Source organism: Oryx dammah, unplaced genomic scaffold (assembly GCF_014754425.2).
Source record: "Oryx dammah isolate SB20612 unplaced genomic scaffold, SCBI_Odam_1.1 HiC_scaffold_23, whole genome shotgun sequence".
NCBI classification, from domain to species: Eukaryota; Metazoa; Chordata; class Mammalia; order Artiodactyla; family Bovidae; genus Oryx; species Oryx dammah.
This window is the reverse complement of record NW_024070207.1, coordinates 38,375,530-38,392,751: the sequence shown is the minus strand read 5'-3', so window position 1 is coordinate 38,392,751 and position 17,222 is coordinate 38,375,530. Positions and strand designations below refer to the sequence as shown.

General features: G+C 40.2%; 1 protein-coding gene across 1 annotated transcript in view; it reads left to right on the top strand.

Moving 5' to 3' along the window:
• Positions 1-17,222, top strand: part of GPC3 (glypican 3) — a 451,757-nt gene that overhangs the window by 300,759 nt on the left and 133,776 nt on the right. Inside the window, exon 5 of the mRNA XM_040266185.1 lies at positions 3,934-4,059. Within this exon, the coding sequence (XP_040122119.1) occupies positions 3,934-4,059 (126 nt within the window). The remainder of the gene's footprint in view (positions 1-3,933; positions 4,060-17,222) is intronic.

The window sequence follows — 17,222 nt, the reverse complement described above, 5'->3', positions numbered from 1 at the left end:
TAATCCACATACCATACAATTCATCCATTTAAAGTATATAATTCCGCTGTTTTTACTATATTCACAGAGTTGTACAACCCGCACCGTAATCAATTTTAGAACATTTTTGTCACCTTCAGAAGAAATCCCATACCCTGTAGCTATCATTCCCCAGCCCTCATCTGCCCCAGCCCAAAGCAACCACTGATCTACCTTCTGTCTCTCTACATTTGCCTATTCTGGACATTTCACATTAATGGAATCAATCATATGTGGTCTTTCATGACTGGTTTCTTTCACTTAGCATAATGTTCTCAAGGTACACCTCTGTTATAGGAATACTTTTTTCATTTTAAGACCGAATAATACTCCATCATATAGAATATGTAATCGTTTATCCATTTATCAGTTGGTGCAAATCTGTCTTGTTCTGCCTTTTGCTATTGTTAATAGTACTGCTGTGAGCAGGTGTGTACATGTACTTATTAGGAGTACTTGTTTTTAATTATTTTGTGTATATACCTGTTATAGTAGTGGGATTGCTGGGTCATGTGGGAACTCTTATGCTTAACTTTGTGAAAAGCCACCAAACTATTTTCTGCAGTGGTTGCACTATTTTGCATTCCCACCAGCAATGTGTGAGAGTTCCAGTTTCTTCACTTCCTGTCTTTTTTTATTATAGTCATCCTAGAGAAGTGGTATCTTACTGTGGTTTTGATTTACATTTCCCTGAGGATTAACCTACTTTTTTATTTAAAAAAATTTTTAGATTGTTTTTGGATCTCAATTCTTTTTTTAAATCGGCATATAGCTGCTTTACATTGTTCTTAGTTTCTGCTGTATAGCAAAGTGAATCAGTTATACATATATCCCCTCATTTTTAGATTCTCTTCCCATATAGGCCATTACACAGAGTATTGAATAGAGTTCCCTGTGCTATGTAGTCGGTTCTCATCAGTTACATATTTCATGCATAGTAGTGTATATATGCCAACCCTAATCTCCCAATCCATCCCTTCCCTCCTCCCTTCCCCACTTGGTGTATCCCACCTGATGATTAACCTACCTTTTAAAATTCAACATCAGATTCTTAGACACGAATCCTTGTGAAGGCCACCACCACTTTCCTACCAAGTAAAGACCATCCAAACTGCTATACCAGATTAGTCCAGTGATTTATCCAGTCCAATAGCTAGCTAGTCTCTGAAAAAGAGTAACAGGAAAAATATTTAGGGAGAGAACATGGTTGTACTTTTTAATACCCACTTTAACAGATGAAATATTATTTATCTTGTGCATATAAAGTTATCTGGAACTTGAAAAAGCTTAATTATCTTGCATACAGAAGTTTATCTGGAATATAATATATATTTATATAGATTATATATTTATATTCTACATGCTCATAATAATGGAAATAAATTGCCAAATGCTTAACATTTTGGGGTATTATTCTGTGCCAGATACTATGCTAAACACTTTACATGCATTGTCTCATTTAATCATCCCAGCAACCTATCATTTGCTTCATTTTAAAATAAAGAAACTAAGCCTCAGAGAAGTTTAGTCTGTCTAGTAAGGTTTTCCTGCTAAGTAAGTGAGGGAATAATTGGCATTCAAAACTCATATGAGTTAGACTCCAAAGTCAGTGCTCTTAGCTACTACTCCTAATAGGTTTTAAGGGGCTGTCCTGAGAACCCAACCATCATTATATCATAGCTCCTAGATGATACTGTGTTCTAAATTCAAAATAACTAATTCAGGAACAAGTTTTAAAAATACAGTCTCTTAGGTCCATCGTGTATGTCCTAAGGAGGTAATGAGTACTCTGTGAAGAAAGATAATCTTTTATTTGCCCAGGTTACCTTGTTCAAGTGTCAGAGAGATTCCCTAAGTTCTACAATTTTAATGAGCCAGACATTATTTACATTCCTTGTGGCTTTCTTAGACTTTTATGTTGACACAACCGAGTAATATCTTTCCATACTAAAGTGGGAGGTCTTAGGTTTATTGCAGCTCTTCGTCCTCTCAACACTTAGATAGACCCTCTCTGAATCTGCTCCAGTGTGTCAATGATCTTTATGATCAGCCAAGAAAAAGACTCCAAGAGTTGGGAGGCTGGAAGCAGTTCAGAGTGTTATGTGGAGGTTTTTTTTTTTTTTTTTTTTAACTTCTAGAGAAGTCAAATTGGAAGGCATTGCTATGAGTTCAATTTTTCTTGCCAGCGCTATGTTAGTGAGAGAGAATTTGGAGGTAGGAGGGGGCCTAAGGGAAACTTTCATTAAAGGGAGGGCCATCACTTCTCATAGACTAATAGCCATATTCCATTTCCTCATGTAAGGAGGGGAATTACCCGGCCTCAGCCTTTAGTCTTTCAATTTCCACTCTTGGGAACCATATTATTACCTTGTAAAACGGAGCATCTCCCCTATTAGCGTTAATTGAACCCATCTTTTTCCTCTGTGAGAAACTATAATGTTGACTTTTATGTTCAGAGCCCTATACTGAGCCTCTTCACTTTGGAGATTGACGAAGCACAGCCACCAGGAGTAGGCTATGAGAGAGTTTGAGCATAACAGGAAATAACTGTTGGGGTATCAGGAGTTATATATGTCTCAATAACCCTTCTCCAGTTGTTCTGTCCATCACCCTGGCTTTCCTGTGACTCGAGCCTTACTGAAGATGTGCCAAGTACTGTAAGCACACGTTCTCTCTCTCTCCCTCTGAATCATTAGTTTAAATGCATCGTCTTATGGTAATAAAATGGAAAATGGCATTAAATGCAAGAAAATAATTTCCACCAGCCTTCTTTTAGCCAAATCTGAGAACAACCCCCAGAAGGCATTTCTGGGCTCTCACCAGTGTCCAAATGAGATTCAGGCCTCTAGCTCCTCCAGAGGTCTATATATCAGGTCAGTCCATTCTTAGCCTGGAGACAATGTTGAATAATTACTCCACTGCCAGGAAATTCCCTGGTGAGACTCTCTCAAAACTTAGTGGAGACTTAGGATAAACTTGGATATACAGGAAGTACTCTTTAATTTCCTTTCTATTGATACTAGAAATATTGCTTTAGAAAATAGCGAGTATTTTATTTTGGTTTGTTTACTACTGGACATCTATTGCATCGATATTTTAGTATTTCTTTATAAACATACACACTTCCCTCCAGTCTATAGTGTCTTATTTTGTGTGTTCATGTACATTTGAAAGAAGATAATAGGCCAAAATTTTTGCAGGGTATTTATGGGTGTGTGTTTATACATATTTGCATATATAATGTGTTCTCTCTCTCTCTCTCTAACACGCATTCCTGTACCATGAAAGCCAGAGCAAATATATAATAAAATATACTAGGAGCCCTCCCAACCCCCTTATAGGAACCACAATATACAAACAAAGAACAAAGAAACCTTCCTCCTCTAGCAGATGTGAGTTTCTCTGATGACATTGTCAGGAGAATTTCATAGAGCTTATACTACTCTGAGCACCCTGCAATTCTGATCTGCAACTAATAGCCAGAGTCTATATGGAAAGGGGCCATCTCTAGGGTAATAGCATTGAAAATTACAATCAATGCACTCAATTACACTCAGAAGCCAAAAGATATGTAGCGCTTCAATGTGCCTTGTAATCAGCACCTTTGAGAATGTAGGTAACAGCATCTGAATGAAAAATGGAAGCTGAACGTGTTAGAAAATGGATGTTAGAATTAAATCATCCTTCTGATAGGAATAGCACCTTATATGCCAGGCAACTTTTTTTTCTAATATCATTTTATTGATTTAAAAAAAAAACCTAAATTGTGACCTTGTAGCCAAGAATGTCTTTTAAAATCATTTATTGCTCTAATCAGCCTGGCAGAGCCTTTCTGTCATGCTGATAAGGAAATTAAACTTTCCTCATACTGGGTTTACTTGCGTCTTATGCACAGATGTTTTGTTTTTCTTTCAGGGAACTAATTCAGAAGTTAAAATCTTTCATCAGCTTCTATAGTGCTTTGCCTGGCTACATCTGCAGCCATAGCCCTGTGGCTGAAAATGACACTCTTTGCTGGAATGGACAAGAACTCGTGGAGAGGTAATCTTTTTTGAATGTTAAATATAGCAGTATATGAGAAATACTCATCATATGTTCATCTCAGGCTTAGTTATGTCTTCTCTCCATTAATTTCATGAGAAAAATAATAGAAAAAAACAGACACATGAATGTCTATGACATGGCATATGCTGTCTATGACTTATAGCCCTCATAGAACTTACAAACTTTGAAGCGCACAGAGAACTATGGATTCAGGAAGATTTTACAAATTGTAAGCAGAAGGCAAGTCTTTTTTCTGTGGGTCTTTGGCTTCTTCCACCTTCTCATTATGTGGGCCCTTATTGATTGATTGATTTAAAGAAATCATGTTTGTACTAATGGCTGTTATTTATGAGAATTAACTACATATCAAGCACCATGCTATGTGCTTGTATGTGTTAACTCTCTTTATTCTTATGTCAATCCTAAGAAATTGCATTATTTCCCCCTGTGTTATAGATGAAGATGGAGAAAAGAAGAAAGGGGAGGGAAGAAGGAGTACCGTTTCACATCATTTTTATTGAAATGTTTGATTCTTTGAGTGTTTCTTAGTATTATCTGTACTAACATTTGTCATCTCTGAAGAATTTGCTTGCTTATCGCTGGAAAGGAAATAATATATATTCTTTTTCAGCAAGTATTTACTGAGCATTTTCTAAGTGCCTCTCAAGTAGAAGTAAACAACAGGCAAATTTTCCTATCCTCAAGGAGCCTTCATTCTAGCAGGCTAGTGATATTCCTGACCGCCATTGCTTTGTATGTGTAAAAAATGGCTTGCAATTAAAGAATTAAATCAGGAGGGTACAATGCTTAGGAAACTCCATAATGGGGTTGATGAACATGCTTTCAAAAATGTTTGTGCAAGGGAAGCATATTGTAGAGGAGAGTACAGAAGAGACCTGGATGCAAGTTCTGAATCTTTCACTAACCAGTTGTTTAACCCAGGGCAAGTGACTTGAGGCAAGAACTGAGGTGGTTGGATTAAAGCACCACTAATTCTGACAGTCTGTGTGTTTTATTTCCTTATCCATTCATTCATCCATACCTTCAACATTTATGTTTTGAGATTTATGTTTATGATTATGTTTTGAGATACTATGCATTAGGCATTGAGGTGAGTGCTAGAGGTATGAAGATGAACAAGATGACAGGCAAGTTACTTGCTTTGAGGGCCTTTACATTCTAGCAGAACCCAATATCCCAGACATAGGATAATTAATCATGATGCTAAATGGAATTAATTAGTGGTGTAATGCCATGGACAGAGCAACGCTTTGGAGCTAGATGAACTTGGGTTTTCATCTCAGCTCTGCTACTGACTCGGTGCAGTCTTGGGTGAGTCACTTCACCTAGAAAGTGTCAAGATCTTCTTCTGTAAGAAAGGGGTATCTCCCAGTATTGTTGTAACTATCAGGTGAGATAAAGCCCCTAGCAGGCAGGTACATACTGGAAGCTCAGTTCGTGTAGTTCTCTTCTTTCTACCTTCCCCCACCACCCCACCTCTTCCCAGGGCAAAGTAGAACATAGGCCTGAAAACAGCTTGTTTCTCAACTAAGCTTTGTACTGACCTGGAACAATGAGAATGGGACGTATATTTATCATGCTAAAAGTTCTATCAGGTACTGAGTAGAATCATGAAAATGTATCCAACTGTTGTGGCATATTCACTTAAATTATCAAAGAGAAGCAGTTGGTATTTGGTTTTATAAAAGGCAGATGCTTTAAAACAGGTATGCTGTTGAGTCGCTTAGTTGTGTCTGACTCTGTGTGACCCCATGGACTGTAGCCCGCCAGGCTCCTTTGTCCATGGAATTCTCCAGGCAAGAATACTGGAGTGGGTTGCCATTTCCTTCTCCATTAAAACAGGTATAAATGATATCATATTTCAAAAAGAAAATTCCCACAGGTTCAATATGTGTTTCCTGCGTAAACTTGATGAGAAACCATCCCAATAACTTACCCACTGGTATATTAAGATGGTGAAAAATGAACAATTTTTCTTTTGTTTTGAGCAGCATAACCATGTTTTTTTTAATTAAAAAGTAGATTTTAGTCTATACTTATTTACTATTGTAATCATTCATTCATTTATTTACTCATTTAACAAATATTTGAGTACCTGCTATATATCAAGCACTAATATTTGTTTCCTCCTTGTTGTAATCATTTAGAACAAATGTTGTCACTGCACTGGATATATCTTCTGATATATCAGATGATCCAGTTTTAGTTAATTCAAAAAGGTTTCTTCTTAGGCAGTCCTATGTTTTTTGAGTTAGTGGGATTTTTAAAAATTGAATTTTACTCATATAAACTATTCATGTTCGGTATACTTTCATGAAGGATGTTGTCCTGAAACTGAGAAAATCCTTTTCTATCAAATGGTGGAATCCAAAGCCTGCTAACTTTGAATGAGTCCAGAAGATAACCAAGGGCACTTTTGCACCATTAAAATAGCTCTGCTAAACAAAAACTTTTCTGTTTAATTTTTAGCTTTTAATAGGATATTGAACAAAATAATAAATATTATAGTATGGAGGATATTGAACAAAATAGTAGGATATTGAACAAAATAATAAATATTATAGTGTGGAGGAAAGCCATTATTTCAAGCTCTTAATTTGTTACTTCTGCAAAACCTATTTTTTTCAAAGCAACTTTTATTGTTAATATATATGATGCAGAAATGAAGGAAGGAAGAGAAAGAAGGTGGGAGGAAGGAAGAAAGTCAAATGTTATTTGTAGACAGAATACGGGTAATGTAATCCAGGAAGTGCTTCTTCCATGGTTGGCAACCTTGGCTTATCATTAACCTGTGCTTTAATCACTGACCTAATGTAATGATTGGAGAAGGAAATGGCAACCCACTCCAGCATTCTTGTCTGGAGAATCTCAGGGACAGAGGAGCCTGGTGGGCTGCCGTCTATGGGGTCGCACAGAGTCAGACACAACTGAAGCGACTTAGCATGCATAGCATGCAATGCAATGATGGGAGCAGAAAATAATCTTAAACTAGGTTTTTACCAAATTACTCAAGAATATACATTTAATAATATGAAGTTCTGTAGCCTGAGCATATGTGTGCCCTCTCTTTGCACCATTTATAAAGAGTAGCCTTGAGCTGCATGTATCATCTATAGTTACATCCCCTCTCTGAGGCTTTTCATTGAATTTTTCATTTAGTCTTAAGTAACAGTTGCCACTTCATATTGTCAAATGGGTTGTGACTTTGTTATCTTTATAGGTTGGGTTTGTATTCCTTTGAAAATATTTTACTTTTAATCAAGAAAATTAATGAAAATCAAGGATCCTGAAAAAGAATAAGACTTGTCAGTGGAGACACATGATTAAAATGAAAATATTGATGTTAAAAATCCGTATCAGCTGGGTTATCATAACTATTTATACCCTCCCACTGTGGATCTACCTATTTCTCAACTTTTAAAAAGTCAAACAAGTCACTGTCTCTCTAAACAGAGCCATATCTCACATCCTTTCAGTTTTTATCTCTTCGGAATAAAATTAATCGAACTATGCAGGAAAAGAACGTTTTCACACATCTAGTCTCAGGGAGTACCACGTAAGCATCATTTGTCTTCTCACCTCCCCCTCCCTCCACCTCCTCCCCATCTTGGCTGGAAATAAATATTGGCTTCCAGGATTTCACAAAGAAGTCTTCAAATTAGCAAACTTGATTCATGTGAGGTATACTCCATCATGAGAGCCAGCATGTATCCTACAGGCGAAAACCTCCTATCATTGCCAAAGGCAGAAAATCCTCCATCTTTTGCCTTTGTAGAACCACAGAGAATTTCAATTAGAGAATCCCTGAGACCAAGATAAATATAAAGGTGCCCGTGGAAGTAAGCTAACACTGGGCTTAAAAACAGCTAAATGTAGGCTTTGCCTGCAATGATGCTGAAAATACCCATATGAAGAGTGAACAATTTAGCAAATACATTCTCAAGCACCTTTTTAGAACTGTTAGGCCAACTATCTGGCTGAAATTTTCATTCTTCTTTTAAACGGTTTGATACCATGTAAGCCCCCTTTTATTATTTAATTGTTTATTTTAAATTAGTATGAGAGAAATTATTTGAACCTATACATGTTCAAAACCTTAGAAAAATGCTGTTTTTTCCATTTAACATCTGATAATTCTGGTTCCTTCAAGAAAAATTGAGCACTTAGTATGTCCTAGGCCCTGTGGGGCATCAGTGATAGGTATTAGAAGCCAGTGCCTACCCCTGCTGAGGGGTTTACAACTCGGTGAGGAGAAAAATAAGGGAAAAAGTCAGCCAGCCTTTTTTTCCTCAGTAGTCCAGAGAGTGCTCCTCTCAGAGGTGTCAAAACAGGCTCTACCCATCTGTATTGGGTATCTTTTCCTGCATAGTTCAATTAAATTTATTCACAAGAGATAAAACTGAAAGAATATGAAATATGGCCTATAGAGTAACAATCACTTGTTTGACTCTTTAAAAGTTGAGAGATCTGTGGATCCATAGTGGGAGGGTATAAATTGCTATGATAACCCAGCTGATGCTATTGACATTTTCTTCAACATCAATATTTTCATTTTAATCAGGTGTCTCCACTGACAAATCTTATTCTTTTTCAAGATTCTTGATTTTCATAAATTTTCTTGACTAAAAGTAAGGAACTTGACTAAAAGTAAGGAATTTTCAAAGGAACAAAAACCCAACCCATAAAGATAACTATGCATGCTTGTGTGTGTGTTGAGGTGAAATTCATATAATATGAAAGTAACCATTTTATGGTATACAATTCAGTGGCATTTAGTACATTCACAGTGTTGTACAATCAGCACCTCTATCTTGTTCTAAGACTATATCATCACCCCAGAAGAAACCTTGTGATTAATGGCCACTTCCCATTCTCCACTTCCGCCAGCCTCTGGCAACTAACCAACTGCTTTCTATCTCTAGATTTACGATATTTCATATAAAGGGGACAATTCACTTAGCATAATGCTTTTTAAGGTTCATCCAAGTAGCATGTACCAGCACTTCTTTTCTTCTTATGGCCAATAATATTTCATTGTATGGATATAGTACATTTTGTTTATCCAGTCATCAGTTTTCCACCCTTTTTTTTTTTTTTCGGTTGCGCTGAGTCTTTGTTGCTGTGCGTGGGCTTCCTGTACTTGCGGTGGGTGGGGACTACTCTCTAGTTGCATTGTGCGGGCTTAATGAGGTGACTTCTCTTGCTGAGGAGTACAGGCTCAGTAGCTGTGGCTCCCGGACTTAATTGCCCTGTGGCATGGGAATCTTCCCGGACCAGATATCGAACCTCTTTCTCCTGCACTGATAGGCAGATTCCCATCCACTGTACCACCAGGGAAGTCCCTCCACCCATTTTTATGTTAACCCTGAGCAACTATTGCTCTGGTTAGGCTTTTCCCATCCCCTCTGAATCAGCTTGGCTCACCCTTAACCTTGAGGATAAGAGAGCCAAAGCTTTAGGTCTTCCATCCCCATCATACTTGAGCAGCATTCCTGTGCTAGGCTCTCCTCCACCTGGCCTCATCTCCATGTGCCTTTGCAGTCATTCTCCTCTAAGTCCTTTTTTCTCAACATTGTATGTATACTCAGCTGGCTTCTCCTATAGTCAGCATACCTCCTACAGGAGTTGCTACTTCCCTGGTGACTTTGACGTTTATCAATTCCACATGTACAACTATTTGTGCTTTGTGGCACGATGCCTCAGTTCCCTCTCTGATCCAGTCCTAGCTGGTTTTGCTGCTCCTCTGCCATGTTGTTGGCCTCCATGGGCCTGGATCTAGATGTCAGCCCCAGAATATTGCTGTTCTCTTCTGGCTGATAGATCTACACAGCCACTTGTGTTCTTTGTGGATCAGTGTCCATTTTGCATTTCTTCATTGTGACGCTGGGACTCTCAGTGGAGTACACGGGGCACCTGGCATTAGGGAATAAACTCCATGAGATCCGCAGGGTCACACTGCAGTGAAGGCACGTCCTCTGCCTCTTACATAATCTTACCTTCCACGTCACCTGAGAAGCTATAGACATGTACTCTTACTGCGAATTTTCCCTTGTTGCCAGTGATCAGACAAGTCTTCCAATGTTTATAAGGCCTCTCCAGGATTTCTCTGCTTAATTGGAAAGGCAGAAGCAGGAATATACAAAGCAATTATTTTACTTCTCGAGGAGTTTTATTCTTGTCTCGAAACCTTCTGAATGCTTCAGAAAAGTAGGGTAATGAGACTATTTTTCTTCTGCTGGATTGGAGGGATAGACTGTGTCATAGCAACAAGTGGGAATGAATGTGAGAACCATTAACACCCAATTTCTGACATGTACAAAATAATTTTTTTTTTAATTTAGACGAACAAAATGGCTGATTTTTGCCCTATACGCAGGAAAGATGAGGGAAAATAGTTGATTCTGTTTTTATAATGCCGTTATTTAAAGAACACTGTTTTGAGGATTTGAGGTGGGGGGAGGGGCCAATTTGTAACACTAAAAGGTTTTTCACTGGTTCACAGAGCAAAACGGAAAGACCTTCAGAATCTTCAATCTGGCAATGAATGATTAGTTGCAGAAAAGACCTACGTGTAGGGTGTGTAGATATTCAGACATACACATTTGCACAGCTCATTGCAATCACATCAGAACAGGCCAGCAGAATGCAGCAGTTGCTACATACAGGCCCCATACTCTCATGCTAAAATAAGTGATTATTATTGTTTGCCTTCTGTTCGTTTAGGATTATGTTGTAGTTTTTGAAGGCTCAAGGCCGTATACATAGAATTTTAAATATGGTTTAGCCAGTGAAAACGCCAGTGGAGAAGCAAATATAATATTACAAAAAACAGAGCCAAGAGGAAGTGGGCAGAGGAAAGAAAGTAAACAGTGGATCGTGGAAATAATATTGAATGATATTGAGTCAAGTCCTAAAGTCATTTGCTTCTGAGCTGGTTTAGGCACAAACCAGACTAAACTCGTGCTGAAGCCAGGGCTTATATGTCTTCTGAGCAGCCCCTGTTGTGATGGTTGGAGGATTATAATCTGAGGTGCAGTCTTCAGTATACCAGCTCTTCTCATTGCTAGTTGTTCCTCTGCCCCCTATCCTGCAGGAAGCTCTGCTGGTGAAAGGCTGGTAGGAGGGAGAGAGGGACAAATAGGGATTTGGTTGGCTTTCTTTTTTTTTTTTTTTTTTGACCAGGAAAATAACTTTATTTTGTTTGGAGCACTGTCTGCCTTCACGGCTTCTTGGTCCCCTTCAGACATTTTTGAATTTCATTTTATTCAGTTTTCCTGGAAGCAGAAACATGACATTTCAGTTTTTTCTGATTTGACTGTGTGTCCTAGAATGAAAGTACTGAGATATAGCTAGTATGGCAGCTTACATTCTAACTTGCTTTAGGTAAACATAATTGTTCATGGAAAAGTTTTGAAGGAAAAATAGATTATGTAGAGAATGGCTTAACTTGGTATAGCATGAAATATTTGTGTCAGTGAAAGATTTTTTATAATCCTGATAAGGTAAGATAGATACATTTGGCATGCACCCCCGTGTAATAATTCCTCTAAGGGCTTAGATTGGCATATTCTCCATCATATATTTATTTCAAAACTTGCCTCTAGTGACAGCTATTTTTCAGGACCTACTCCATGGCAATACACTGACATTTATCCCTTAAGATTATAGTGTCACATACAGCAGCTCAACCTGCAGAATTGAGTGAGAAAAACCCAGCTTATCCTAGTGACTAACAGCATAATATGGTCTGCCACATTCAGGATGGGCTTGTCAACTGTCAGGTCTAAAGTAGTGAGAGGAGACACCCTCATGGCTCAGCACAGATGTCTGTAGCCACCTGTTGAAGGCTGGATGACTTATTCTTGAAGCAGAGTGTGCCCTATTAGTACTTAAGCCAGCCCCACCCACGCTCAGTTGGATCATCTCATTATAAGAAGAGCATTTGGGCCTCCAAGACAGGTCCCTGCACATCCATACCCTCACCAAACCAATCTCACCACACAGCTTCCTCTTTGAAATGTGATTCTGAAGGTGGAGTAAGGCCTGTCTCCTATTACTGTCACTGCTCCATGCACTGCTCCGTTTTTACTTGGAAGGCTTGGGAGATGGATCCATGAAGGACTATAATTGCTTTTGAGAAACTATTTATTTAACACTTCAGGGCTTCTATGTGCTTGAGGCATTATTGCCTCCTTCAGAGTAGGCAACTTTAGTAGGTCATGGACTGACTTCACTGAGGCCATCAGTCCTCAAAATATTTTTTGACATCTTCTTTAGGAAAGGGTCCCTGATAGCTCAGTTGGTCAACAATCCACCTGCAATGCAGGAGACCCCAGTTTGATCTGCTGGAGAAGGAATAGGCTACCCACTCCAGTATTCTTGGGCTTCCCTAGTGGCTCAGCTGGTAAATAATCTGCCTGCAGTGCGGGAGACCTGAGTTCGATCCCTGGGTTGGGAAGATTCCCTGGAGAAAAAGCCTTGAGGGCATATGGTCAGTTTCCCAGTCTGCAAGTTGTTGGTGTTCAGCCCATTGATCATCAGTGATACAGACGGAGCGTTAGAGAGAGAAGACCCTGAGAGGTTAGGATACATGAGCCAGGTGATTGGTGCGTGTCTGGAAGAGTGAGCGCAGTCACTAGAATGATACAGGTGAAGGTTTTAATCTTGGTTTAGACATTGACTGTGTGCTTCTGGCAGGTCCTTTAACAGCACAGTCTGTTCCCTTATTTTGAGATGGGCATAATTGTACCTGTTCTGCAGGACTCTTGTGAAGGGGTATGCTGACACATGAGTATGTGATCGCTGTTGATATTGGCACATCACTAGAGTGTGGTTGAGCAGGACAGGTAAACGTCCAGGGCCAGGGTGAAGAGTTGTAGGCCATTCTTCCTGTCAAGGCAAGCTGGATTTGGGGTAAATATCTGTAAGTCTTTTGCAACCAAACTGTTGAATGGGGAGGCTACTTAAGCTGTGTTATACCATTTGGGATCCATTTGGGGTAAGAGGATAAAAGGAGCTGTGTATTTCTTGTGACACTTAAACTGGTTTTACATAGACTTTCCAGAGAGGCATTCCAGAAATGTTTTAAGTAACGTCAGAATCACTGATGGTACCCAACACAGTTTTGGCTGAATACATTCTGACTGATAGAAGTCTGCCATTGCTTTCTATTCACCCCTCTGAGAGCATGTAAGGGAGGTGGCGAATTGACTGAAACAAGGCTGCTGGGCGGGATAAGTGCCCTGGCCTTTTCTGTCTGAAGTAGACAGTCAGTCCTTGAGTGATAGCAGTGTTGCTTCATCAGAACGCCTTTGACTGACACAAGCAGAACCCACCTGAAACATTTTCATCCAGGTGCTCTGACCCAGAAGAGTTATTTCTGGCAGTCACTGAGCATCAAGAAAATGGACTCTTGAGACTCCGAGTTTGAAGGACAGGCAGAGGCCTGTTAGGGGAGCCTCTTGGGAGGCTCTTGCCAGTGGCTCTGCTCTTAGACCCCTCTGGCTGACTTATTGTTGAGGCTGCTGTGATCGTGCTATAGATTTTACTCGCTGCAGGAAACGATTGGCAGGTGCCCCTTCTCTACTGCCACTGGCCCCAGTTCTTGCCCCAGGGTAAGCTTTTGGGGGCTCCCTTGCAAGAAACTCAGCTCTGCAGGGGTTTTTGTTTTTGTTTTTGTTTTTGTTTTGCCCTTTTCCTCCTATACTTAAGCAAATGCAAAATATTGCTTTTCGTTTCTCTGATGATTTTTACTGATAAAGTCAAGCAGTTAGGAATTAACAAAAAGCACCCAGAGGCAAACTGCAAAGTTATGGGGCAATCGTAAAAAGCCATGGGGTAGTTGTTTCAATGCACAGCTTTCAGGTCAGCAAGCCTGGGTTTGGATTTCTGCTCCAGTAGGTATTAGCTCTTTCTCTTCTCTGAGCCCATTTCCACATCTGCCCAATGGAGTTAATAATTTCTACGTTTAATGAATTGTTGACAGGATTCAGAGAGATTGTGAATACAGAGTACAGTGCCCGAAACACAGTAGGCCCTCAAGAAATGGTACCTGCTATTGCTGTTCTTCAATAAAATGAGCCTATAAAAATGGTCCTTCCAGTTCTTTACTGGGAGAGAGATGGAGCTCTGCATGACTTTAATTCCCTTCGGTAATCCATTTCTAAAGTTTTTTTTTTTTTACCAACAAAGGTCCGTCTAGTCAAAACTATGGTTTTTCCAGTAGTCATGTATGGATGTGCGAGTTGGACTATAAAGAGAGCTGAGTGCCGAAGAATTGATGCTTTTGAACTGTGGTGCTCGAGAAGACTCTTGAGAGTCCCTTGGACAGCAAGGAGATCTAACCAGTCCATGCTAAAGGAAATCAGTCCTGAATATTCATTGGAAGGACTGATGCTGAAGCTCAAACTCCAATACTTTCCAACCTGATGTGAAGAACTGACTCACTGGAAAAGACTGTGATGCTGGGAAAGATTGAAGGCGGGAGGAGAAGGGACGACAGAGGATGAGATGGTTAGATGGGATCACTGATGTGATGGACATGAATTGGAGTAGCTTCTGGGAGTTGGTGATAGACAGGGAAGCCTGGCATGCTGCAGTCCCTGGCATTGCAAAGAGTCAGATACGACTGAGCAACTAAACTGAACTGAACAGGGAGACAGCTTCACCCACTCCCTCTCATCTTTATCTTTTTTTCTTCTTCCCTCTGCAAAAATGTTAAAATCCTCACCCTTGCCCCTGTTCAGCACAGGTGGTGGGCATTTGGGTCCACTGGTGATAAAGTGAGAGTTAATTGCATCTATGGATATGTCCTGGACTAGAATGCCTACCTTCAATATCTTGTCTCATAGCAAAGGCCGTTTCAACGGTTCCACCTAGAACTTTTTAACAGTGATTCACTCAGGTAATCTTTCTATTTTACTTACATTAGAAACCAGGAAGGGTCAGGTTGCAGGGCAAATCCAGTTGCCCAATTCTCTGAAGTCCTTTCTGTCACCCTTGGGTTAACCTTTGTGGGAAAGGAGAGAGGTCATTAAAATCAATCATGATTGCCCAATTTCTCAAGCCAATGAATGTTACTTTTTTACGTGAGTATGCCTTTGATCCTTGGATTTGTCGCCTCTGTAATGAAGTTTCATTTCCCTCTGAAAGAAAATTTACTTTCATTTGTAGCTCTGGTGTCACAGGAGCGTCTACATTTTGCCCCCTGGTATTTTAGTGGCCCACGTGTCTCTGAATGGATGGATCTTAAACCACCATAGTTTGAGTTACTCGATGGCCCATTTTGTCCCCCTTCTTGCTTCTGGGCACAGCTTCAGGCCCAGAGCTGGGATAAGTCCCTCTTTAAAGAGAGCCAGAGTGAGCTGGCCTCACCTGAGGTCAGGGTGCACCAGCCTTGGGTCCGAGGGATGTGTAGAGGGTTATGCTACATAAGAACTCAGGCTGGGGACTTCCTTGGCAATCAAGTAGTTAAGCCTCCGAGCTGCCAGTATAGGGAGTGAGGGTTCTATCCCTGGTCAAGGAACTAAGATCCCACATGCCATGCAGTGTGGCCCCCCACCCCCAGAAAAAACGCAGGCTGAAAAGCTTAATGACCAGGACCAGAAAAGGCCTGAAGGGGCCAGAAAAAGCTGTTACTGTGGCCTACCCCTCCTTATCCTTGACTCAGTGGCATCTCCTCTGAGGAGCCTGAATCCTTCTGCCCCAACCCCAGTCTGAGTTAAGACCCTCAGCACATAGGTGTCCCTCTGGCACATCTCCAGTGAGCACGTTTTATCTAATGTTTCACTAGAAGACAAGCCCTGTGTCTTCTCTATGTATCCTCACTGTTTAGTTGTACCTGCCGTACAATTGACTCTCTATACTGTTGAATACTGTTGAAATCAATAAATGAACCAACAAACATACTTGTTGGTAGCAAACCTGAGTACCAGATCCAGCTTGCTCATGGTATATGTGTCTGCCTTTGGACAGGTTTGCTTTAACTCTATGTTTCATTTCCTTCTTCTATGAAATGGTGAAATTAATGCTTCCCCTGCTGACCTCATAGGGTTGTTGTGAGCCTCCAGTAAGCAAACGCATATGAAATATCTTTGTAAATTGTGAGGCGCCCTCCATTTACTAGATGTTAATGTAGAAAAGTGCTTCCCAAGTGGCTCAGTGGTAAAGAATCCGCTTGCCAATGCAGGAGACCTGGGTTTGATCCCTGGGTTGGGAAGATCCCCTGGAGAAGGGAAAGGCTACCCACTCCAGTATTCTGGCCTGGAGAATCCCAAAGAGTTGGACACAACTGAGTGACTTTCACTTCACTTCACTTCGGGAACATCATCTGGAGAAGGAAATGGCAACCCATTCCAGTATTCTTGCCTGGTGGGCTGCAGCCCATGGGGTCACAAAAAAGTCAGAGACAACTTAGGGACTAAACAACTAAAATGTAGAAAAGTAGATCAGACACAGAAGGAAGTTTCACCTTGAATAAATGGTATTATGTGTTGGCTAATTAGCACAGCATTACTGGACTCTCTTTATGAACACACAGCTTTGAGCAGCTTCCTGATTCTCTCTCTCTCTGTGCATCTCTCCAGAAACAGTATTTTTAAAAAATTGGGGACTTCCCTGGTGATCCAGTGGTTAAGATTTTACCTTCCCATGGAGGAGCAGTGCAGTCCCTGGTCAGGGAGCTAAGATCCCACGTGCTTTGCGGCCAAAAAAACAAAACATGACACAGAAGAATATTGTAGCAAATTCAGTAAAAACTTTAAAAATGGTCCACATCAAAAACATCTTTAGATTCCTTTTTTCCTTAAGCAAATCCACCTATTCCCACAAAGTTCTGTTTTTAAACAAGCCATTCCACAGTGCTGAATAAACTGATTGGCCCTGCTTAAGGAGATACTTCGGGGGATTTGTAGCATCAGTTTAAATTAATGAAAAATCTCAGTGACAGACTGTTTTAAAATAAATGCAGCTTTATTACATTCAAACACATATAACAACACCACTGGGAATAGAACTTGAAGAAAGCCTGCATCAGAGAATCAAAGTGAACAAATAAGGATCGTTGATAATGAGGCTATTGTTGTGCGAATGTCCTGCTGAAGACCAACATCCTCAAATGGGCTGTCTTCCCCTGCTCTTCA